Genomic DNA, 18,479 nt, shown 5'->3' on the forward strand with positions numbered 1-18,479 from the left:
CCTCCTCCTCTGAGCTCTCAGCCTCCTCCTTTGAGCTCTCAGCCTCCTCCTCCAGGCTCCTTTAAGCTCTCAGCCTCTGCCTCTGAGCTCTCAGCCTCCTCCTCTGAGCTCTCCGCCTCCTCTTCTGAGCTCTCAGACTCCTCTGAGCTCTCGGCCTTCTTCTCTGAGCTCTCAGCCTCCTCCTCTGCCCCAATCACCGCCTGTGGATTCTCTTCTCTGACAAGTCAATGTCTTGAGTCTCCCTCAAAGATTCTGTTCAGAATGATCTCTCCCTCCGTCAGTGAGTTGTCTCCTACACTCATTAGCATCTTACTTAGGTATACCTGATGTACACCTATCTAGTACCCGGTAGGATCTCATTTTGTCTCCAGAACAGCACAAATTCTTTACAGTCTGAATTCAACAAAGTGCTGGAAATATCCTTTGGGATTTTGGTCCAAGCTGACACAATGGCATCACGCAGTTCCTGCAGATTTATTGGCCTCACGTTCATGCTGCGAACCTCCCATTCCATCTCATCCACAAGGTGCTATACTGGAGCTATACATGTGGGGGAAGTGCAAGTCATTGGAGCAAACTAAGGTCACTGTCATGTTGGAACCAGCTTGAAATGATGCATACTTACCTCAACTTTTCCTGCACATTCCTTTCCAGTTTCCTGGACTATGTTCCTGCATGAAATGGAACTTCCACAGAGAGTGTTAGTTTGCCATTAGCACATACTGCAGAGCACACATGTATTCAGCACCCGGTGTAAACACACCAATCTACTAACAAGGCTCAGAATGCGAGCGGGCTCCGCTCCGCAGCCACTCTTTATGCGGTGTCAACCTTTGGTGTGGGAAGATGGCGGTGCAAACTCACGTTTGCAGCAGCTTCACCCAGCGCTGACTATGCAGTGTCTTTGTCCATGTCTAATCCTACGCCTGCATCTAGGTTTGTGTCATCATGTGGCGTTTTTATTTTGATCTTCGATTTTTTTTTTTTTTATGGCAGGAGAGCTGGTGTTGGATTGACTGAGAGAGCTTGGTCTGCTGCATCCTGTGGATGGCCCTGCCCGCAGCTGTGCCCGAGAGAAAACACCGAGGCGGCCTCGCCTAGCATCGACTGTGCAGTGTTTTTGTCTGCGCCTGCGTCATCGTGTGGAGTGCGGGGGAGGTGTGTCGAAGGTGTCTGGCTAGGAGAGCTGGCGCTGGATGGGCTGGGGGAGCTTGGTTTGCTTCGCCCGGTGGACCCAAGGACCACGGCCCTACCTGGAGCTGTGCCCGAAGAGGAAGCACCGAGGGTGGTCTGACAGGACGTGGAAGCGGGGCAGGCTAGGCTAACTGATAGCCCATGCAGACCGGCAGTTCCCACAGTCATCCTGGCTGGTGTTTGTTCTCTGGACGGTGGAGTTTTTGGTCTGTGTTGCACTGAACGGACTATATTGTGACACGATCACTGGCCAGAGGGTCAGCAGCCAACAGGCATGACATCTCCCTGTTGGCCAGTATGAGTGGCACCTGCCCTTGATTGGCCTGTGATTAAGTGCACCTGTGCTGGGGACTATTTGACTGGGTGCTTTGCAGACATACGCTGTCGAGTCTTGGAAAAAAGCTTAGCGTCGGTCTGTGGATGCCCGTGTCTCCTGAACCCTTGCCCGCCTCCTCTGTGTGAGAGAGTGTTTCCCGTGTTTGGTATTTTGTGTTAATTCATGTTTGCATTTTTGCCTGCCCTGTTTGGCAGTGGTTTTTGGTTATTGTATGTTTTCCAGGGTCCAGTAAAGCGACTTATTATTTGACAACTGCTTCTGCCTCTTCTCTGCGATTGGGTCCAAACGCATGGCGTTCATGTTAACTGTTTTCTTTTCTTGCTTTGTTCTCTCTGTTTTTGTGTTTTTGGTGGTGTTGTTTTTGGAAATTTGGATGTGTTTTTATCTTTTGTGTTGCACTGCTGTGGGCTGGGAGAAATATTTCATTTCTTTTGTGTACTCAAGTAAATGATAGAAATGAGAATAAACTGTTCTTAATTCTTGACCCAGCCTTGCGGCGGAGCCCCGGTGAAGGCTACCGTGGCTTCAGAACGTATTCACAGCCCTTCACATTTTGCACATGTTGTGTTGTAGATATAACTTTAAATGGATAAAATTGCTACTTTTGCCCATTAATCCACCCTCAATAACCCATAATGACAAAGTGAAAACATGTTTTGAGAAGTTTTTGCAAATTTACTAAAAATTTAAAATTTAAATCTCATTTACATACATAAATGGAAAGCACTTTATAAACGCAATCCATCTATATAAGAAAATGGATTATAATATTAATGGATTACATTTATACAGCGCTTTATCTTGACACCCAAATTGCTTCACAGCGAAGTGAGGAAATTCACCTCAGCCACCACCAATGTGTAGCACCACCTGGGTGATGGATGGCAGCCATTTTGCACCAGAATGCTCACCACACATCAGCTTGCGGTGGAGAGGGAGGAATCATTGAGCCAATTACACGGGGGATGATTAGGTGGCCAGATGGAGAGAGCCCGCCATATAGTACTGTATCTGTTTTTGCTTGTGTGTGTGCGTGTGTGTGTATAAACTGATGATCCGCTGAAGACCATAGGTCAGTACCAGTCAGTCTGGCACCAGGCTTAGTGTCTTTAAAGTTCTTTGTTCAAAAGCCTCGTTGCTTGTTGGAAAAAGCTGTTCCAGAGCCTACTGGTCTGGGCTTTGAGGCTGCGGTACTGCTTGCCTGGCAGTAGCAGCTGGAACAGTCCATAGTTTAGGTGGCTGGGGTCTTTGATAATCCTATGGGCTTTGCTGACACATCGTCTGTTATATATGTCCTGGATGGAGGGAAGCTCACATCCACTGATGTCCCGGGCCGGCAGCACAACCCTCTGCAGTGTTTTGCGGTTGTGGGCAGTACAGTTCCCACACCAGGCGGTGATGCATCCAGTCAGGATGCTCTCAGTTGTGCCTCTGTAGAAGGCCCGTAGAATCCTGGGCCCCATGCTGAACTTCTTCAGTCGCCTGAAGTGAAAGAGGCGTTGCTGTGCCTTTTTCACCACATGGCTGGTGTGTTCATCCCAGCTGAAGTCCTCGGTAATGTGGATATCCAGGAACTTGAAGCTCTTGACCCTCTTTACAGCAGTCCTGCTGATGGTGATGGGGTCCAGCCTTCCCCCTTTCCCTTTTTGTCGACAGTGAGAGAGAGGTTATTCTCCTGGCACCACTCTGTTAGGTTGTTTACCTGTCTCCTGTCTCTTTTATGCCAGTAAAATGTTCGGCAATGGCGAGCTCCGACTCTGCCAAACAAGATGGCACAACACAGAAGAGCTACCTCGTCAGGCCAGGACTCTGCAGTCTACACCAATGTACAGGCCAATGACCATTCTTTCAAGGATGAGGCTGTGTACATCCTTTATAGGGAGGAATGCTGGTTTGAACGGGGAATCAAAGAGGCCATCTATGTGAAAAAGGAACGACTGTCCCTGAACCGAGGGAGCGGGCTAAGAGTACATCTGTCACTATCTTACAATGCTGTGATTGCAACTATACCCCAATCCTCTGTGAATAGCACACATGGCCATTGAAACGCTAGTTAATGGTCACAGCAATTTGCATATGAAACTGATCGCTGGTTTCAGTTGTGACACAACTGTGCCAGTTTCAGTCATTATGCAACTGTGTTGTTCACAAGGTTTGGGATACCTGCAGTCAGCTGAGACTGAAGAGTAATTAAACGTTTCTCCCACTAAACCTTGTGTCCAGATGAACTGATTAAACTTTCTGGGATTTCCTCACCTGGATTATTGAGCATGTATCAAGACATTTATATCAGACAGAAGGCAAAAGAAATTGCCTATCCTAATTCTGATACCACTCATTACAGTGGCTAAGCAATGGGTGCATGTTGTACCTGTGCAGCTGTGACAGTTATCCGTTTCAAGTTTTCTGTGAGCTGCTCTTTGTGGAGCACTGACTGCTGCAGCATTGATTCCAGTTCTTGCTGATGGAGCGCCTGCACATCTCTCTCTGTCTGATTCCCACAGGGCAGGGAGCTGCTTACTGCTGCCATCTGCTGGGCAACCTTGTCAGGCTCCTGGGGCATCTATACAAATTCACAAAAAAACCCTCTCAGAAGTATGTTCAAGTTTATTTGCCATCTGTAAGTACAAGGGCACCTGCACTGGAATTCCAAGTAGTGCTGAACATACAAGAGAAAAAAACCCAGGAGGAAATACATAGCGAAAACATAAGGAATAAACGAATAAATAAATTGACAAATAAATAAATAAATAAATACATAGGGAGGGAAAAAACATACTAAGATAATAAAAACAGTATAGACCCTTTTACAGCCTACGTCATCAAAAGTATGCGTGCGCATTTAGGCAACGGAAGGCAATTCACGGATTCAGACGAGGAAGAGGAGATTACAAAGTTTATTCACAAGTATAACCAGCATCAAAATGTCCGGTTGTTGTGTGTTTGGCTGTATGAATCGCTACTCTACCAACAGCGGACTGAAGTTTTACCGAATTCCGACAGGATCACGGCCATTTCAGAGCCACCGGAGGCGCCTGTGGTTGCAAGCCATCAAACGTATTGATGAAAACTGGACTGAGGACACTATCAGAAATGCTGGCGTTTGCAGTACCCATTTTATATCAGGTTTGGTTTCACTGGAATGCCTGGTTTAGATGTAGACTAATATCTAAAGTAACCGATAAGCAGCGTTAGCTGGTATCATTTGGCTAATGTGGTGTGTCTGGCTATTTACAGGTGAGGTGTGACTGGACTCACAGAATCCTGATTTTGGGCCCTCTGTGTTTAAGTACACAAAACAAAGTCAGAACCCTGAGGCAAAGGTGGAAAGGTAAGAATAATTAGGCCTAACACTTCCTAATCATTTTAGAATTACTTTTCCCCTCTTTCATTTCATGCTATTCAGTGCACTTTGGAGCTTGCAGCTGCTGGCTTTGAGAAAATGGGGCTGTATTGCAAATATTTACCATCTTAAGTTTAAAGTGAAGATAGGGATGTCTAAGATAGGATTTTTCTCCAGTTGGTATTAAGCAAGTCATAACCTAATATCTAATTGTAACCAAACAGTTAAGATAGGATCTGCAAGTTAGGAATTTCCTGCAATATGGCCTCTGATCAGTATTCCTGTTCATTAATTTAACTTTTTTATGTTAAGGTACCATAGGAAAAGGAGACGAGATGAAAGGGTTTACACTCCACCCAATCAGCCTGCTCCTTCTGAAACTCCAGGACAAGTCAGCAGCATGGATCACTGTCCTGGTAAGGAGATATTTTTGTTGCGCAATCAACCAATTTGTTGTGAGCTTGTGCTGGCATATCTTAACCGTTTGCTTTTCTGTTAAAGCTGAAGAGGACATCCCAGTCCCAAGGACAGAATATGATGATCTGAACCTGAGGTACACTCAGCTTCAGAAGGACTATGTCAACCTGCAGCAGGAGTGTGAAAAACTACGGGCTGAAAATGAGAAGCTTAAAGAGGAGCTGCAAAACTCTACGTTTTCCTATGCCACTATTAAGTTCAACATGGGACAACTGATTTTTTTCACAGGACTTACCTCCATTATCTTTGACTGGCTGTGTGAAAAATAACAGACAGTGTAGAAAGAATTAGCCAAAACCTCTCTGTACAGGATCATCTAAAGGTTGTGCTAATGAAATTAAGGCTGGGCCTAACTAATACTGATTTAGCCTATAGATTTAAGGTATCAAAAACCACCTTATCAAATATTTGTCTGAGCTGGATACCTGCTATGGCCATAGTCCTTAAACCACTCATTAAATGGCCAAGTAAGGGAGCTATACTAGAGAACATGCCTAAAATCTTCAAGCGAAACTTTAAAAGATGCCAGTGCATAATAGATTGCACAGAGGTTTTCATTGCTAGACCCAGTAACAGTAATCTGACTGATTACTGGGTCTAGCAATGAAAATGATGACAGGGCAACAAGAAGACAATTATTATGCTGAATAATGATGTTTTTCAAGATTTTATGAATCTTGATTGAATTTTTACTAAAGTCATGAAGCAGAGCATTAAAACAGAAACAGTACACAATGGAAACTATGTGATTTCCAGAATAAATAATTTGAAGGTAAAGGTCAAACAAATACATTGAAATGACCCAGTGTCTATACGTCTTTATGATTTTCATCTCTGTTTTATAAAAAAACTCGGTTTTCAGGGTAGTTTATGGTGTTAAAAGATGCAGGAGAACTTTTGAAAATGAATTAAATGCACAATGATAAAAGGAAACTTATCTTGCCTCTGTCAACTATTACATGCCTCCTGGTTTGACACTGTTCCTCCTAGAAGTTTTGGAAGCAGCTGGGAGCTGCCTGCCTAGCCTCTTTGGTTTATGGAAGCTGATTTCCCCAAGTGGAGCTGGCTTGACATCTTTCCTGCTTAGGTCTTTCCACACACATGCTTCAGCTGTAACTGCTGCTTTCTCTGTCCTCCCCATCCTAACACACAGCTCAACTTTAAATAAAATTGCTGCTGCATGGCTGCAGCATGACCCAAGTCTGATATGTGAAAAAGACAGAATAAAACATATTGACTTATCCAATATATGTTTTAATTTGATGACCGGGGCTTGCAATTAACACTTAATCTCAGTCAAAATTAGGCTGTGGCTGAGAAGCCTGTAAATTCTACTATATAATTTCGCATTTTTCCACTGCAAATGAATAACAGCCACAGCTGGAACTCTGAATCAACAAGACACTATGTGTAGTTCATGATAATGTGAATTTCATGCCCCGTTTATCATGACTGAGTTACAGGGAAAGGCACATTTAGATGTGATGAGGGGAGAAAATGACAGTAAAATAGAAGCAGATTTCATGTTTGCACAACAACTAGGCCGATATCATGAACCCTGAGCAAACCAGAAAAGCAACAGGACAACAAATACTCACCCTGCCATGCAGCTACACCGGGCTGTGAGGACGTGGTTCTCGGGTTTGTTTATGATGACCCATGCCTCGTACAAAGCCGTCTTGTGTCCTTGTCTTTGACTTGGCAAGACTTCGGATTTCAGGACACAAAACTCAGAGTCTATGTCATGGTATTTTACATTTTGTACGTGACCACAGACAACATAGTTGTAAGCATCCACTGACTTGTATGCCTGCAACTTCTCTCTTGTGTATATGCTTGGTTTCTCCACCAAATATGTACATACGTATATCTGGCCACTGGATATTAGGCCACTTAGTAACGTCTTCCACCCACTCGGTAATACCACACGGATCTGGAAGTTGGTTGCTGTTCGCCAAAGTTAATTTATTCAGGTAACTTTCACGATCTTTTGTCATTAATCCCCTTGCATAGTTTGACAAACTAGCTAACTCTGCCATATTTCTGTTGCCTAAATGCGCGCCCATCCACGCCTACGTCATCACTGTTTACAAACAGTAAAAGGGTCTATTGCATATGGGGAACAAGTGCAGGTGCAGCGACCTTAAGGACTTGGTCATTGTCATGTTAATAACAACTCACATTGCGTTCAGATAAAAGTGCTTTATGGAATTATGCTCTGTAGGGTATATGGACGCATACTGCATGTAATAAACAAACAGAAATATAATTTGTAAAACACAGCCTTGTATTAAAATCTACAATTTCCACTTGAGTGAAATTCTGACTCAAAATGGACATTCACTTCAATAATCCCATTTACATTCGCCATCAGCACATGAGAGTATGAACATTTACATGCCAGAGGGTTATGGTTTTTGCTTTACATTTAAACAGAAAAATACATGCTTTTGATCAGGTTTATTCAAATAATAATGGAAAATAGAAAACAGTATTGCAATCTTATTACATGTCAACATTCTATTTCAGTATATATAATATATCCTTAAAGTATATTTTTTACCTCTGTTACATAATTTTACATTTCCATTTCAATGCTGTTGAATCCACATTTTCAAATTAAAAAGATATTTAACATTACATTACCAAAAACCTAAGGGAGGTATTTGGTGTGTCATCAGGACAGAGGAAGGAAGACAAGGAGACTTGGTGGTGGAATGAGGAAGTACAGCAAATTATACAGAGGAAGAGGTTGGCAAAGAAGAAGTGGGATAGACAGAGACAGGAGTACAAGGAGATGCAGCATAATGCGAAGAGAGATGGCAAAGGAAAGGGAAAAGGTGTATGTTGAATTGTATGACAGGTTAGACATTAAGGAAGGAGAAAAGGATTTGTACCGATTGGCTAAACAGAGGGACCGAGCTGGGAAGGATGTGCAGCAGGTTAAGGTGATGAAGGATAGAGATGGAAATGTGCTGACAAGCGAGGAGAGTGTGTTGAGAAGGTGGAAGGAGTACTTTGAGGGGCTGATGAATGAAGAAAATGAGAGAGAGAGAAGGTTGGATGATGTGGGGATAGTGAATCAGAAAGTGCGGTGGATTAGCAAGGAGGAAGTGAGGGCAGCTATGAAGAAGATGAAGAGTGGAAAGGCAGTTGGTCCTGATGACATACCTGTGGAGGCACGGAGATGTTTAGGAGAGATGGCAGTGGAGTTTTTAACTAGAATGTGTAAAACGATCTTGGAAAGTTTGCAGAGTGAGAAGAGTACTGGTACCAATTTTCAAGAATAAGGGTGATGTGCAGAGCTGTAGTAACTACAGAGGTATAAAGTTGATCAACCACAGCATGAACATATGGGAAAGAGTCGTGGAAGCTAGGTTAGGAGTAGAGGTGATGAGTGTGGTTGAATTCAAATACTTGGGGTTAAATGTTTAAAATAACATGGAGTGCAGAAGAGAGGTGAAGAAGACAAAGCAGAAAAGGTGGAATGTGTGGAGAAGAGTGTCAGGAGTGATTTGCGACAGAAGGGTACCAGCAAGAGTTAAAGGGAAGGTTTATAAAAAATTAATGAGACCAGCTGTTATATGGTTTGGACACAGTGGCACTGACGAAACGACAGGAGGTGGAGCTGGAGGTGGCAGAGTTGAAGATGATAAGATTTTTATTGGGAGTGATGAAGAAGGACAGGATTAGGAACAAGTATATTAGAGGGACAGCTCAGGTTGGACGGTCTGGAGACAAAGCAAGAGAGGCAAGATTGAGATGGTTTGGACATGTGTGGAGGAGAGATGCTGGGTATATTGGGAGAAGGATGCAGAATATGGAGCTGCCAGGGAAGAGGAAGAGAAGGAAGGCCAAAGAGGAGGTTTATGGATGTGGTGAGGGAGGACATGCAGGTGGCTGGCGTGACAAAGGAAGATGCAGAGGACAGGAAAAGATGGAAATGGATGATTCGCTGTGGAGACCCCTAATGGGAGTATCTGACAATATTAGTAGTAGTAGTAGTAGGAGTAAACTGCTTAAGCACTTGAAAAATTCAATTTTCTCAGTCTCGTAATTTTCCCTTCTGCATTAGAGTTTAAATGAAGTAAATGAATCAAGAAATCTTTGTAAATGAAATGTCAAATGCCTTATTAATATGCATTTTTGTCTTCTGAGAAAATTCTGATTCAACAATATTGAATGCCGGAGTGCTGGAAGGCACGTTATAAGCCCACTGAAGTGGGGTGTAGAGGTTTTGCTGGTTGCTCAATATGCAAGGTCTACACTCTACTTGGCATCACTGGGGCTGCAAAAACAAAAGCCAACAAGTCTACCATGGAGGCTGCAGAGAGGGCCTCCAGATGGCTTTGGATCAGGAGGAGTGATCTGTGGACCAATGCTGCTGGGACACAAGCCAGGACCTGATCAATCCTGGCTGGGTTGCCTGAGCAATGACATTGAAAGATCCGAAAGACCCAAGAACCTCAGGAAATATCATTGATGATGTTGTCCCAGCACATCCTAGAATGTATCCTCGAATCATTCAAACTTGTTCAGTCAGTGACGCCCAGGAAGAGGCTGGTGGACCACCAAGAACAGATTGGTGACAACTGGAAAGACAGTTGACAGCTCAGAAAGATGGCAACATGGGTAGGAAGGGGTAGCAGCCCAACCTGCACTTTCCTCGAGGAAGTACCCACAAAAACTGCAGACAGACACAAAAAGGTAGCTCATCCCTGGGTGTTGGGTGCTCATGAGCACCCCAATAGGATGGACGTTAACGATGATGACCTTGGCAAATGGATTATCAAGGACAACTAGAAGATGCATTTGCGGCAAGGTCTGCAAGAATGAGCATGGCCTTAAAATCCATCAGGCCAAAAGGAAATGATTGCCGCAGGGGGAGCAGGGCAGGGCACAGGATCTGCTCCTGGTGAGACGCAGGAAGAGCCTGGCCTGGAGACACCCCACAGAGCCCAGAATCTCCAAGTGCTAAGCTCTCTGGCTCCCAGCAAAGTATTTTCAGCAGCGTCGGCTCAAGTGGCCTCCGGCAAGCCAGCACAGGGATTGGTGCCAATTTGATGGGGATGCGGCCCGAACCATCAAATCAACAGCAAAGGGAGACGTACACAGACAGCTTCTGATGATGACAACCATCACTGTCAGTTTTGCAGCAGAGAGGATTGGTGTTGAAGAGGGCGAGAACCCCAGACCCAACTACACTATGAGCTGAAGGGCAGACAAGATCCACCAACTGTGGCAAGAGCTTCAGACTCTGGCAAGGCAGTTCAAAGGTAGCAACTGAGGAGGAGAAACCACCACTGGCTGAGCTCTGTTATGTAATCAGGAAGAAGCTCATAACCCTGCACAGAGAATAGCACAGGAGATGGAGGAGAGAGAGAGAGAGCCAGGAAGCATCCTTTGTTTATAGCTGATCCATTGGTTTCACAAGGCAGCTATTATGGCAGAAGTGCAGCAGTCATCTTGCCTGCTCTAAGGAAGAGGTAGACCACTTCCTGCACAGCACTCTGAGTGACCTTGATAGAGAACATGAGCTAGGGGCCCTTAGAACTCTTTTGGGCATACCATCAACCATGGTGGTGTTCAACACCAGAGAGCCCACCTGAAAGGAAATCCAGGAGGTGGTTACTGCAGCCAGAGCCAGCTCTGCTCCGGGACCCAGTGGAGTACCCTATAAGATGCACAAACGCTACCCAGCTCTCCTCGGTATCGTTTGGAAGATTCTGCGAGTGATTTAGCACAGAGGAACTGTAGCAGACCAGTGGGGGAAGGCAGAGGGAGTCTCGATACCAAAGGAAGAGAACTCAAAACAAGTTGGAGCAGTTCAGATCCAACTCACTTCTTAGTGTGGAGGGGAAGATTTTCTTCAGTGTCCTATCCAGAAGGATGACAGGCTTCCTCCTTAGGAATGCCTACATTGATACTTCAATACAGAATGGTGGCATTCCTGGAGTTCCAGGGTGCCTAGAACACACCAGAGTTGTCACCCAGCTGATAAGGGAGGCGCACGAAGGGAAGGGTGACTCAGTTGTGCTTTGGCTCGACCTCACCAATGCATACGGCTCAACACCCCACAAGCTGTTCGAGACTACCCTTGACCAACACCATGTACCCAGTAAGATCAAGGACCTCCTCTTGAACTACTACGGGAACTTTGGGCTCTGAATCCCTTCTGGGAACACAAAGTCTGACTGGCACTGGCTCGAGAAGGGGATTATAACTGGGTGTTCCACTCTCAGCCCTTGCCATTAATAGGGTGGTCAAGGCAACTGAAACTGAGTGCAGAGGGCCTCTGTCCAAGTAAGGTGTTCAGCGGCCCTCCATCAGAGCCTTTATGGACAACCTCACTGTCACCACATCATTGGTGCCTGGTGGTAGGTGAATCCTCCAGGGCCTGAAGAAGCTCATTTCCTGGGCGAGGATGAGTTTTAAACTAGCCAAATCCAGAGCCATGGTGTTGAAGAGGGGAAAAGTGGTGGACAAGTTTCGCGTCTTTTTGGATTGCAATTCCATCCATCCATCACCGAGAAACCAATCAAGAGTCTAGGCAAGGTCTTTTGACTGTAGCCTCAGGGATGCAGTGGCAATCCAAGCAACCATCAAGGCGCTTGAGACTTGGCTCACCAAAGCAGACAAGTCTGGCCTACTTGGCAGGTTCAAGGCTTGGCTTTACCAACATGGCATCTTACCCTAAGTCCTCTGGCCTCGGCTGGTTTATGAGTTAACTCTGTCGACAGTGGAGACTGTGGAGAGAAAGATCAGTAGCTACCTCCAGAGATGGCTGGCTCTGCCGCACAGCCTTAGCAGTGCAGCAATGTATGGGAGGAGCAAAAAAACTCCAGCTCCTTATCAGAAGCCTCGATGAGGAGTTCAGAGTTTTTCACATGGGAGAGGCACTACTCTATCGGGGCTCCAATGACTCTAGAGTGGCATTAGCAAACATTATGGTGCAGACAGGCAGGAAGTTGTGAGCCCTGGAAGGCCGGGAGATAGCTGCATCTTTGGCTGAGACACCGGGATTTGGTGGGCATGGTGGCAACTGGACGGGCAGGGCTAGGAGCCATCCCACAACCTCGCTATGATAAAGCCCATGGCAAGGACAGAAGCCATCTAGTCCTGGACGAGATGCGGGCAGGTGTCAAGGAGGAAAGAACCAGGAGAATGGTAGACATGCGGCAGTAGGAAGCATGGACAAGGTGGGAGGGTGTGCTGGAGAGGAAGATATGCTGGGCCGATATCTGGCAGGCAGAATCACAGCGGATCAAGTTCATAGTCCTGTCCTGAGCACATCCCCAGCAGCTGCCCAATAGCCCTGGGGGGGGCTGATACCACTGGTGACATGACCAGGTACTGAAGACAGTCGAAGAGGCCTTCTCCAAAGTTGTGGCCAACAACACACAAGCCCGTGGACAGAGGAACACTTTCTTTTTCAGGGCTGGTGAGCAGCTTCAGTCATAGCCCAGATCAGCAGCCAGTCTCCTCACCTCTGCGTCAGACTGGGAGCTGCGAGTCAACTTGGGGGGGCAGCTCAGTTTCCCAGACCACATTATGACAACTTCACTGAGGCCAGACATAGTGCTACAATCAGCCTCTTCAAAGCAGGTTCTCCTTATAGAGCTGACAGTTCCTTTGGGGGAACTGGATGGAAGAGACGAATGAGCGGAAGTGGGCCAAGTACCAGGAGCTGGTGGATCAGTGCCGGTGGAGAGGCTCAAAGGCGCGTTGTGAGTCCACTGAAGTGGGGTGTAGAGGCTTTGCTGGTCGCTCACTGTGCAAGGTCTATACTTTACTTGGCATTACTGGGGCTGCAAAAATGAAAGCCATTAAGTCTACCATGGAAACTGCAGAGAGGGCCTCCAGATGGCTTTGGATCAGGAGGAGTGATCTGTTGACCAATGCTGCTGGGACACAAGCCAGGGCCTGATCAACCCTAGCTGGGTCGCCTGAGCGAGGGTGTATGACATTGAAAGATCCGAAACACCCAAGGACCTCATGAAACGTCACTGATGCTGTGTCCAAGCGCATCCTAGAATGTATCTTCAAAACATCAAAGATTGCAATGTTAATTTTGAATATTAAAACTCAATTTGAATATTGTATGGAGTATGCTTCCATACATATACAGCCATTTGAATGTGAGAGGTTCTCACCTGTGTGAAGCTGAATTTTTGCGTGTGGGTGAAGTGGCTTCCCTTGTTGTCACTGATGGCAGAGCCTTTGAGAGACTGCAGCACTTCTGATAAGTCTGCACAGGATTGAGGACCACTAACGTCACTTTGAGAGCAGGGCTTGGCAGCAGAGCGCAGCAGTTCCACAATGCGCTTATGCAAGCGTGTGATTTTCCTGGACCGGTACTCCTGTTAATGAAAAGGTAGACACTTAAAATAAGCAGTGTCTGCCAAATATAGGTTTATTTTTGCAAAAACATCAGACCACAGACATATTTCTAAACTGGCACAACAAAATGTGTTTCTTATTTTGTTGATGACTTCATATTCTCCTCAACCTATCCTTATGTTACATATATCCGTTACTTGATTGAAATTCCATCCATCCATTCTTTATCTGAACGGCTTATCCTGCTCTCAGGGTCGCGAGAATGCTGGAGCCTATTCCAGCAGTCATTGGGCGGCAGGCAGGGAGACACCCTGGACAGGCCGCCAGACCATCTCACAGGGTTGACACACCCATACACACCCACACACATTCATTCCTAGGGACAATTTAGTACGGCCGATTCACCTGACCTACATGTCTTTGGCCTGTGGGAGGAAACCAGACCCCCCAGAGGAAACCCACGCAGACATGGGGAGAACATGCAAATTCACACAGAGGATGACCCAGGACAACCCACCAAGGTTGGACTACCCTGGGGCTCAAACCCAGGACCTTCTTGCTGTGAGGCGACCGCGCTAACCGCTGCGCCACCTGATTGAAATTGTCAGTCTAAAAAAATTCCACTATGTTACATTACCATCTATCGGTAGTTGACTATCTTTGAGGTTTCTCTCTGGTTGGTCCACAAAATATAAAGTTCCACTTCATCATCTCTGGTGGACCAAACATTGCTTGCTAGCTAAATAAATGTCCATTACCATTACAATGTTGTGTTAATGTATCCTATTTGTTGGACCACACACACACACACAGCTTCTCTCTGGCTGGTCCACGAGACAGAAAGTTCTGCCTATCCTCTCTGGTGGACCAGCCACTGCAGACTAAAATAAAATGCATGAGTTCTTATGCGGCAGCACGGTGGCGCAGTGGTTAGCTCAGTTGCCTCACAGCAAGAAAGTCCTGGGTTCAAGCCCCGGGGTAGTCCAACCTTGAGGGTCGCCCCGGGTCGTCCTCTGAGTGGAGTTCGCATGTTCTCCCCGTGTCTGCGTGGGTTTCCTCTGGGGGCTCCGGTTTCCTCCCACAGGCCAAAGACATGTAGGTCAGGTGAATCGGCTGTACTAAATTGTCCCTAGGAATGAATGTGTGTGTGTGTGCGTGTGTGTGTGTGTGTGTGTGTCGGCCCTGTGAGATGGTCTGGCAGCCTGTCCAGGGTGTCTCCCCGCCTGCCGCCCAATGACTGCTGGGATAGGCTCCAGAATCCCCGCGACCCTGAGAGCAGGCTAAGCGGTTCGGATAATGGATGGATGGAGTTCCTATGCACAGCTTGAGCTTTCTTTCACGGGAAAGGTCAGACAAGCAGTTTTTTGAAATGCAAATGCTTTCAGTAGCAAAAGCTTCCATGGATTGATTGAGCTGAATAAATATTATTTTACCATTGCAGGTGATGAAACTGATAGTTGTTTATAAGAAAAGGAGATTATCAGTTTAAGAAATACAAACTCAAGCAGGGATACACGTCAGACATTCTCCATTCTGTTTTTTCACAGCCTCTCCAGACACAAGCTTAACTTCTTCACGCTGCATATTTTTCTGAAACTGTTACTTTTACTTACTACTGTTTTGTGAAATTTCATGTTGTTTTTGCTCTCTGTACAAATAACAATTGCAGTCACCACCTTGCAGTCCCCAGTCCCTTTCAGATCGTGCCCCCTTCATGAGATGTAGTCCCCCTGTGTGCACCTTCCTCCATTTTTACACATCACCCTTTGTCCCTCCCTCCTCTTGAAATATGTGTTCACCACAGCCATTCCCATCCCTTTACCAAAATTCACCACCATCTGTCCTTCCACATTCCTCTCCTTGACACCATACCTACCCATCACCTCCTCATCACCTCTGTTCCCTTCACCAACATTCCCATTGAAGTCTGCTCCAATCACCACTCTCTCCTCCTTGGGTACCCTCTCCACCACTTCATCAACTCACTGCAGAATTCTTCTTTCTCTTCCATCTCACACACAACTTGTGGGACATATGCCCTGATAACCTTCATCATCACCCTATGCATTGCCTTTGTGCACTGCCTGTTGACACCTATGTCCTATCGGACTTGAACCTAGTTTTTTGGCACTTGTGTTGTCGCCTCCTGACTAGATCCTTGCTTGTGTTGTTTCAAGTCTCTTTGGATAAAAGTGTCTGCTAAATGAAGCTGTACCATTGTAACATCATCATACCTTTGACTACCAGTTTCATACTCATCGCTCTGTCCAACACTCTCTTCACCACCAAGACACTCTCCTCCCATCCGCACCATGGTAGAAGAGTTTGAACCCACCTCCGATGCGCCTGGCCTTACTTCACCACCAAGACACTCTCTTCCCATCCGCACCATGGTAGAAGAGTTTGAACCCACATCCGATGCTCCTGGCCTTACTCCCCTTCCATCTGGTCTCTTGCACACACAGTCTATCTACCTTCCTTCTCTCCATCATATCAGCCAGCTCTCTCCCTCTACCAGTCATAGTGCCAACATTCAAAGTTCCGACTCTCACCTCCACACTCCTACCCTTCCTCCTTTCCCACTGCCGCTGGACATGCCTTCCCCCACTCCTTCTCCTTCACCCAACAGTAGCATAGTTTCCACCGGCACCCTGCTGGCCATAAATACCAGTGGCGGTCGTTGGTAACCCGGGTCTCAACCGATCCATTATGGAAATCTGATCTATGATCCTCATATTTGATTTGGCAAAGATTTTATGCCAGATGCCCTTCCTGACGCCACCCTCCCCCATTTATCCGGGCTTGGGACCGGCACGAAGGATGCACTGGCTTGTGCATCCCCAGAGGCTTAAATGATAAAATGAAAAAATAATTTGTTTGTTTGATGACCCAATAAGCCTAACGCCCCACCCATTTCTAAAGAGCTAAATTTTTGGTATTAGGATCTATTGGATTTTTTTTTTTTCATAAAACTTTCTATTTTTTGGGTGGAATTATTGCCAGATACCATGGCTTGAGAGATTATTATTTGCCGGCCTTTGAGAGTAAAATGTACCTCTGGAGCGAGACGGGAGAGGAGTCCCTGGCTGTTCCACTCTCCCTCCCACTCTTGAGCTGCACTCAACTCAGCCATGTGCTGTTCTAGTAAGGATGCTGCCACTGAGGCATGATGGGAAGGCTGGACCGTCACAGGGAGAAGAAAGTCTCTTTGGTAGTCCTTGACCTCTGAAATTAAGGCATAGAAAAGTACACATCTTTTTTCCTCCTTCGAACCATTCCAGCAGTGACCTCGGTTGCCTGTTGGATTCATGCTACAGTACAAAAAGGAACCAGAAACTTAAGAAATTCATTTACCAAATTATTAAAGGAGGGTGTGAATACTTATTTTCACACTTAGTTGTTATTCAGTAAGCAGGGACCCACTCCCTCCTAACTCCAACAGTTCCAAAACGCACAGCACTGGAAGAGAAAAAATGAATAGCATATATATTACCTTTCCTTTGCATTTTTCCTGGACCTTTAATGCTGTGTGGTAAACTCAGGAGCTGAACTTGGAATCTTTGAGATGGTCCTGGGCTCTGAAAGGTAACAAAAACAAAGTTCAGAAATCAATTTTTGAACTCACTTGCTCTGTGGAGAATACCAACAGCAAAATACAATAATTTATGCAGAACTAAACTTTGACTTTGAGGGACAGTAGCACTGGCTTCAATCTGCACAGGTGAACTATGACCTTCACAAGTTGATGCTGTGCTTCACACGTGACATAGCAATCACATCATGTCCATAAGCACGACACTTGTGTGTGCTAGCGGCAGTGTTATGAGAGGCCAACCTGTGTTTTACAGAGAGAAGGTAATCTGCAATGTGGAGGCAGCCAGGGCGTAGTTAGCTGGGCTCTGATCTTGACAGCGATGGCTTTCTGAAGAACTGATGATTTACCTGAAGGAAGAGGAGAAAAGTGATATTAGGTGTTATATTTGGACTCAGATGACTTCATTTGTCCCAAAAGGGCAATTCATGGACATGCATTTTTGATTTGTCTCTCTTGCTCTCCCTGACGTTCAACCCCAGGTTTCACATTATTTGTCACTTCATTCTATTCAGTCCTGGTACTGTTCTGATTCTGATTCTATTCTGACTGACACAAGCACTGTTAGTAGCACTGTCCAGTCCCTGCCTTCCACATCCTACAAAAATTTGGTCATGCTACCTGCATTGGTAGCTTAATTGATCAGGTTATTTTTGTTATTCAGCTTGAGACTAGTTATTCTTTCGTCCATTCATTCATCTTGAGCCGCTTCTCCGGGGTCGGGTTCGCCTTGGCTGCAAGCTAAGTAGGTTACTCCAGACCTCCCTCTCCCCAGCAACACCCTCCAGCTCCTCCTGGGGGATCCCAAGGTGTTCCCAGGCCAGATTGGACAGCGAGTTCTGGGTCTACCCCGGGGTCTCCCCCCAGTTGGCCGTGCCTGGAAAACCTCCAAAGGAAAGCGCCCAGGAAGCATCCTAATCAGATGCCCGAACCACCTCAACTGGCTCCTTTCGATGCGAAGGATCAGCGGCTCTACTCCGAGCTCCCTCCGGATGTTTGAGCTCCTCAACCTATCTCTAAGGCTGAGCCCAGACACCCTACGGAGGAAACTCATTTCAGCTGCTTGTATCCGCAATCTCACTCTTTCGGTCACTACCCAAAGCTCATGACCATAGGTGAGGGTTGGAACGAAGACTGACTGGTAAATTGAGAGCTTTGCCTTCTGGCTCAGCTCCCTCTTCACCACAATGGTCCGG

The 18,479-nt window shown here is 46.1% G+C and overlaps 1 protein-coding gene across 1 annotated transcript in view; it reads right to left on the bottom strand.

Moving 5' to 3' along the window:
* The window catches only part of ccdc22 (coiled-coil domain containing 22), a 71,303-nt gene that overhangs the window by 21,965 nt on the left and 30,859 nt on the right, over positions 1–18,479 (bottom strand). The window contains exons 5-9 of the mRNA XM_056274387.1: positions 17,527–17,633; positions 17,185–17,269; positions 16,747–16,916; positions 13,505–13,711; positions 3,903–4,094 (exon numbers count right to left, since the gene is read on the bottom strand). Of these exons, the coding sequence (XP_056130362.1) occupies positions 3,903–4,094; positions 13,505–13,711; positions 16,747–16,916; positions 17,185–17,269; positions 17,527–17,633 (761 nt within the window). The remainder of the gene's footprint in view (positions 1–3,902; positions 4,095–13,504; positions 13,712–16,746; positions 16,917–17,184; positions 17,270–17,526; positions 17,634–18,479) is intronic.

The sequence above is a fragment of the Lampris incognitus genome, chromosome 2 (genome assembly GCF_029633865.1).
Source record: "Lampris incognitus isolate fLamInc1 chromosome 2, fLamInc1.hap2, whole genome shotgun sequence".
Classification (NCBI taxonomy): Eukaryota; Metazoa; Chordata; class Actinopteri; order Lampriformes; family Lampridae; genus Lampris; species Lampris incognitus.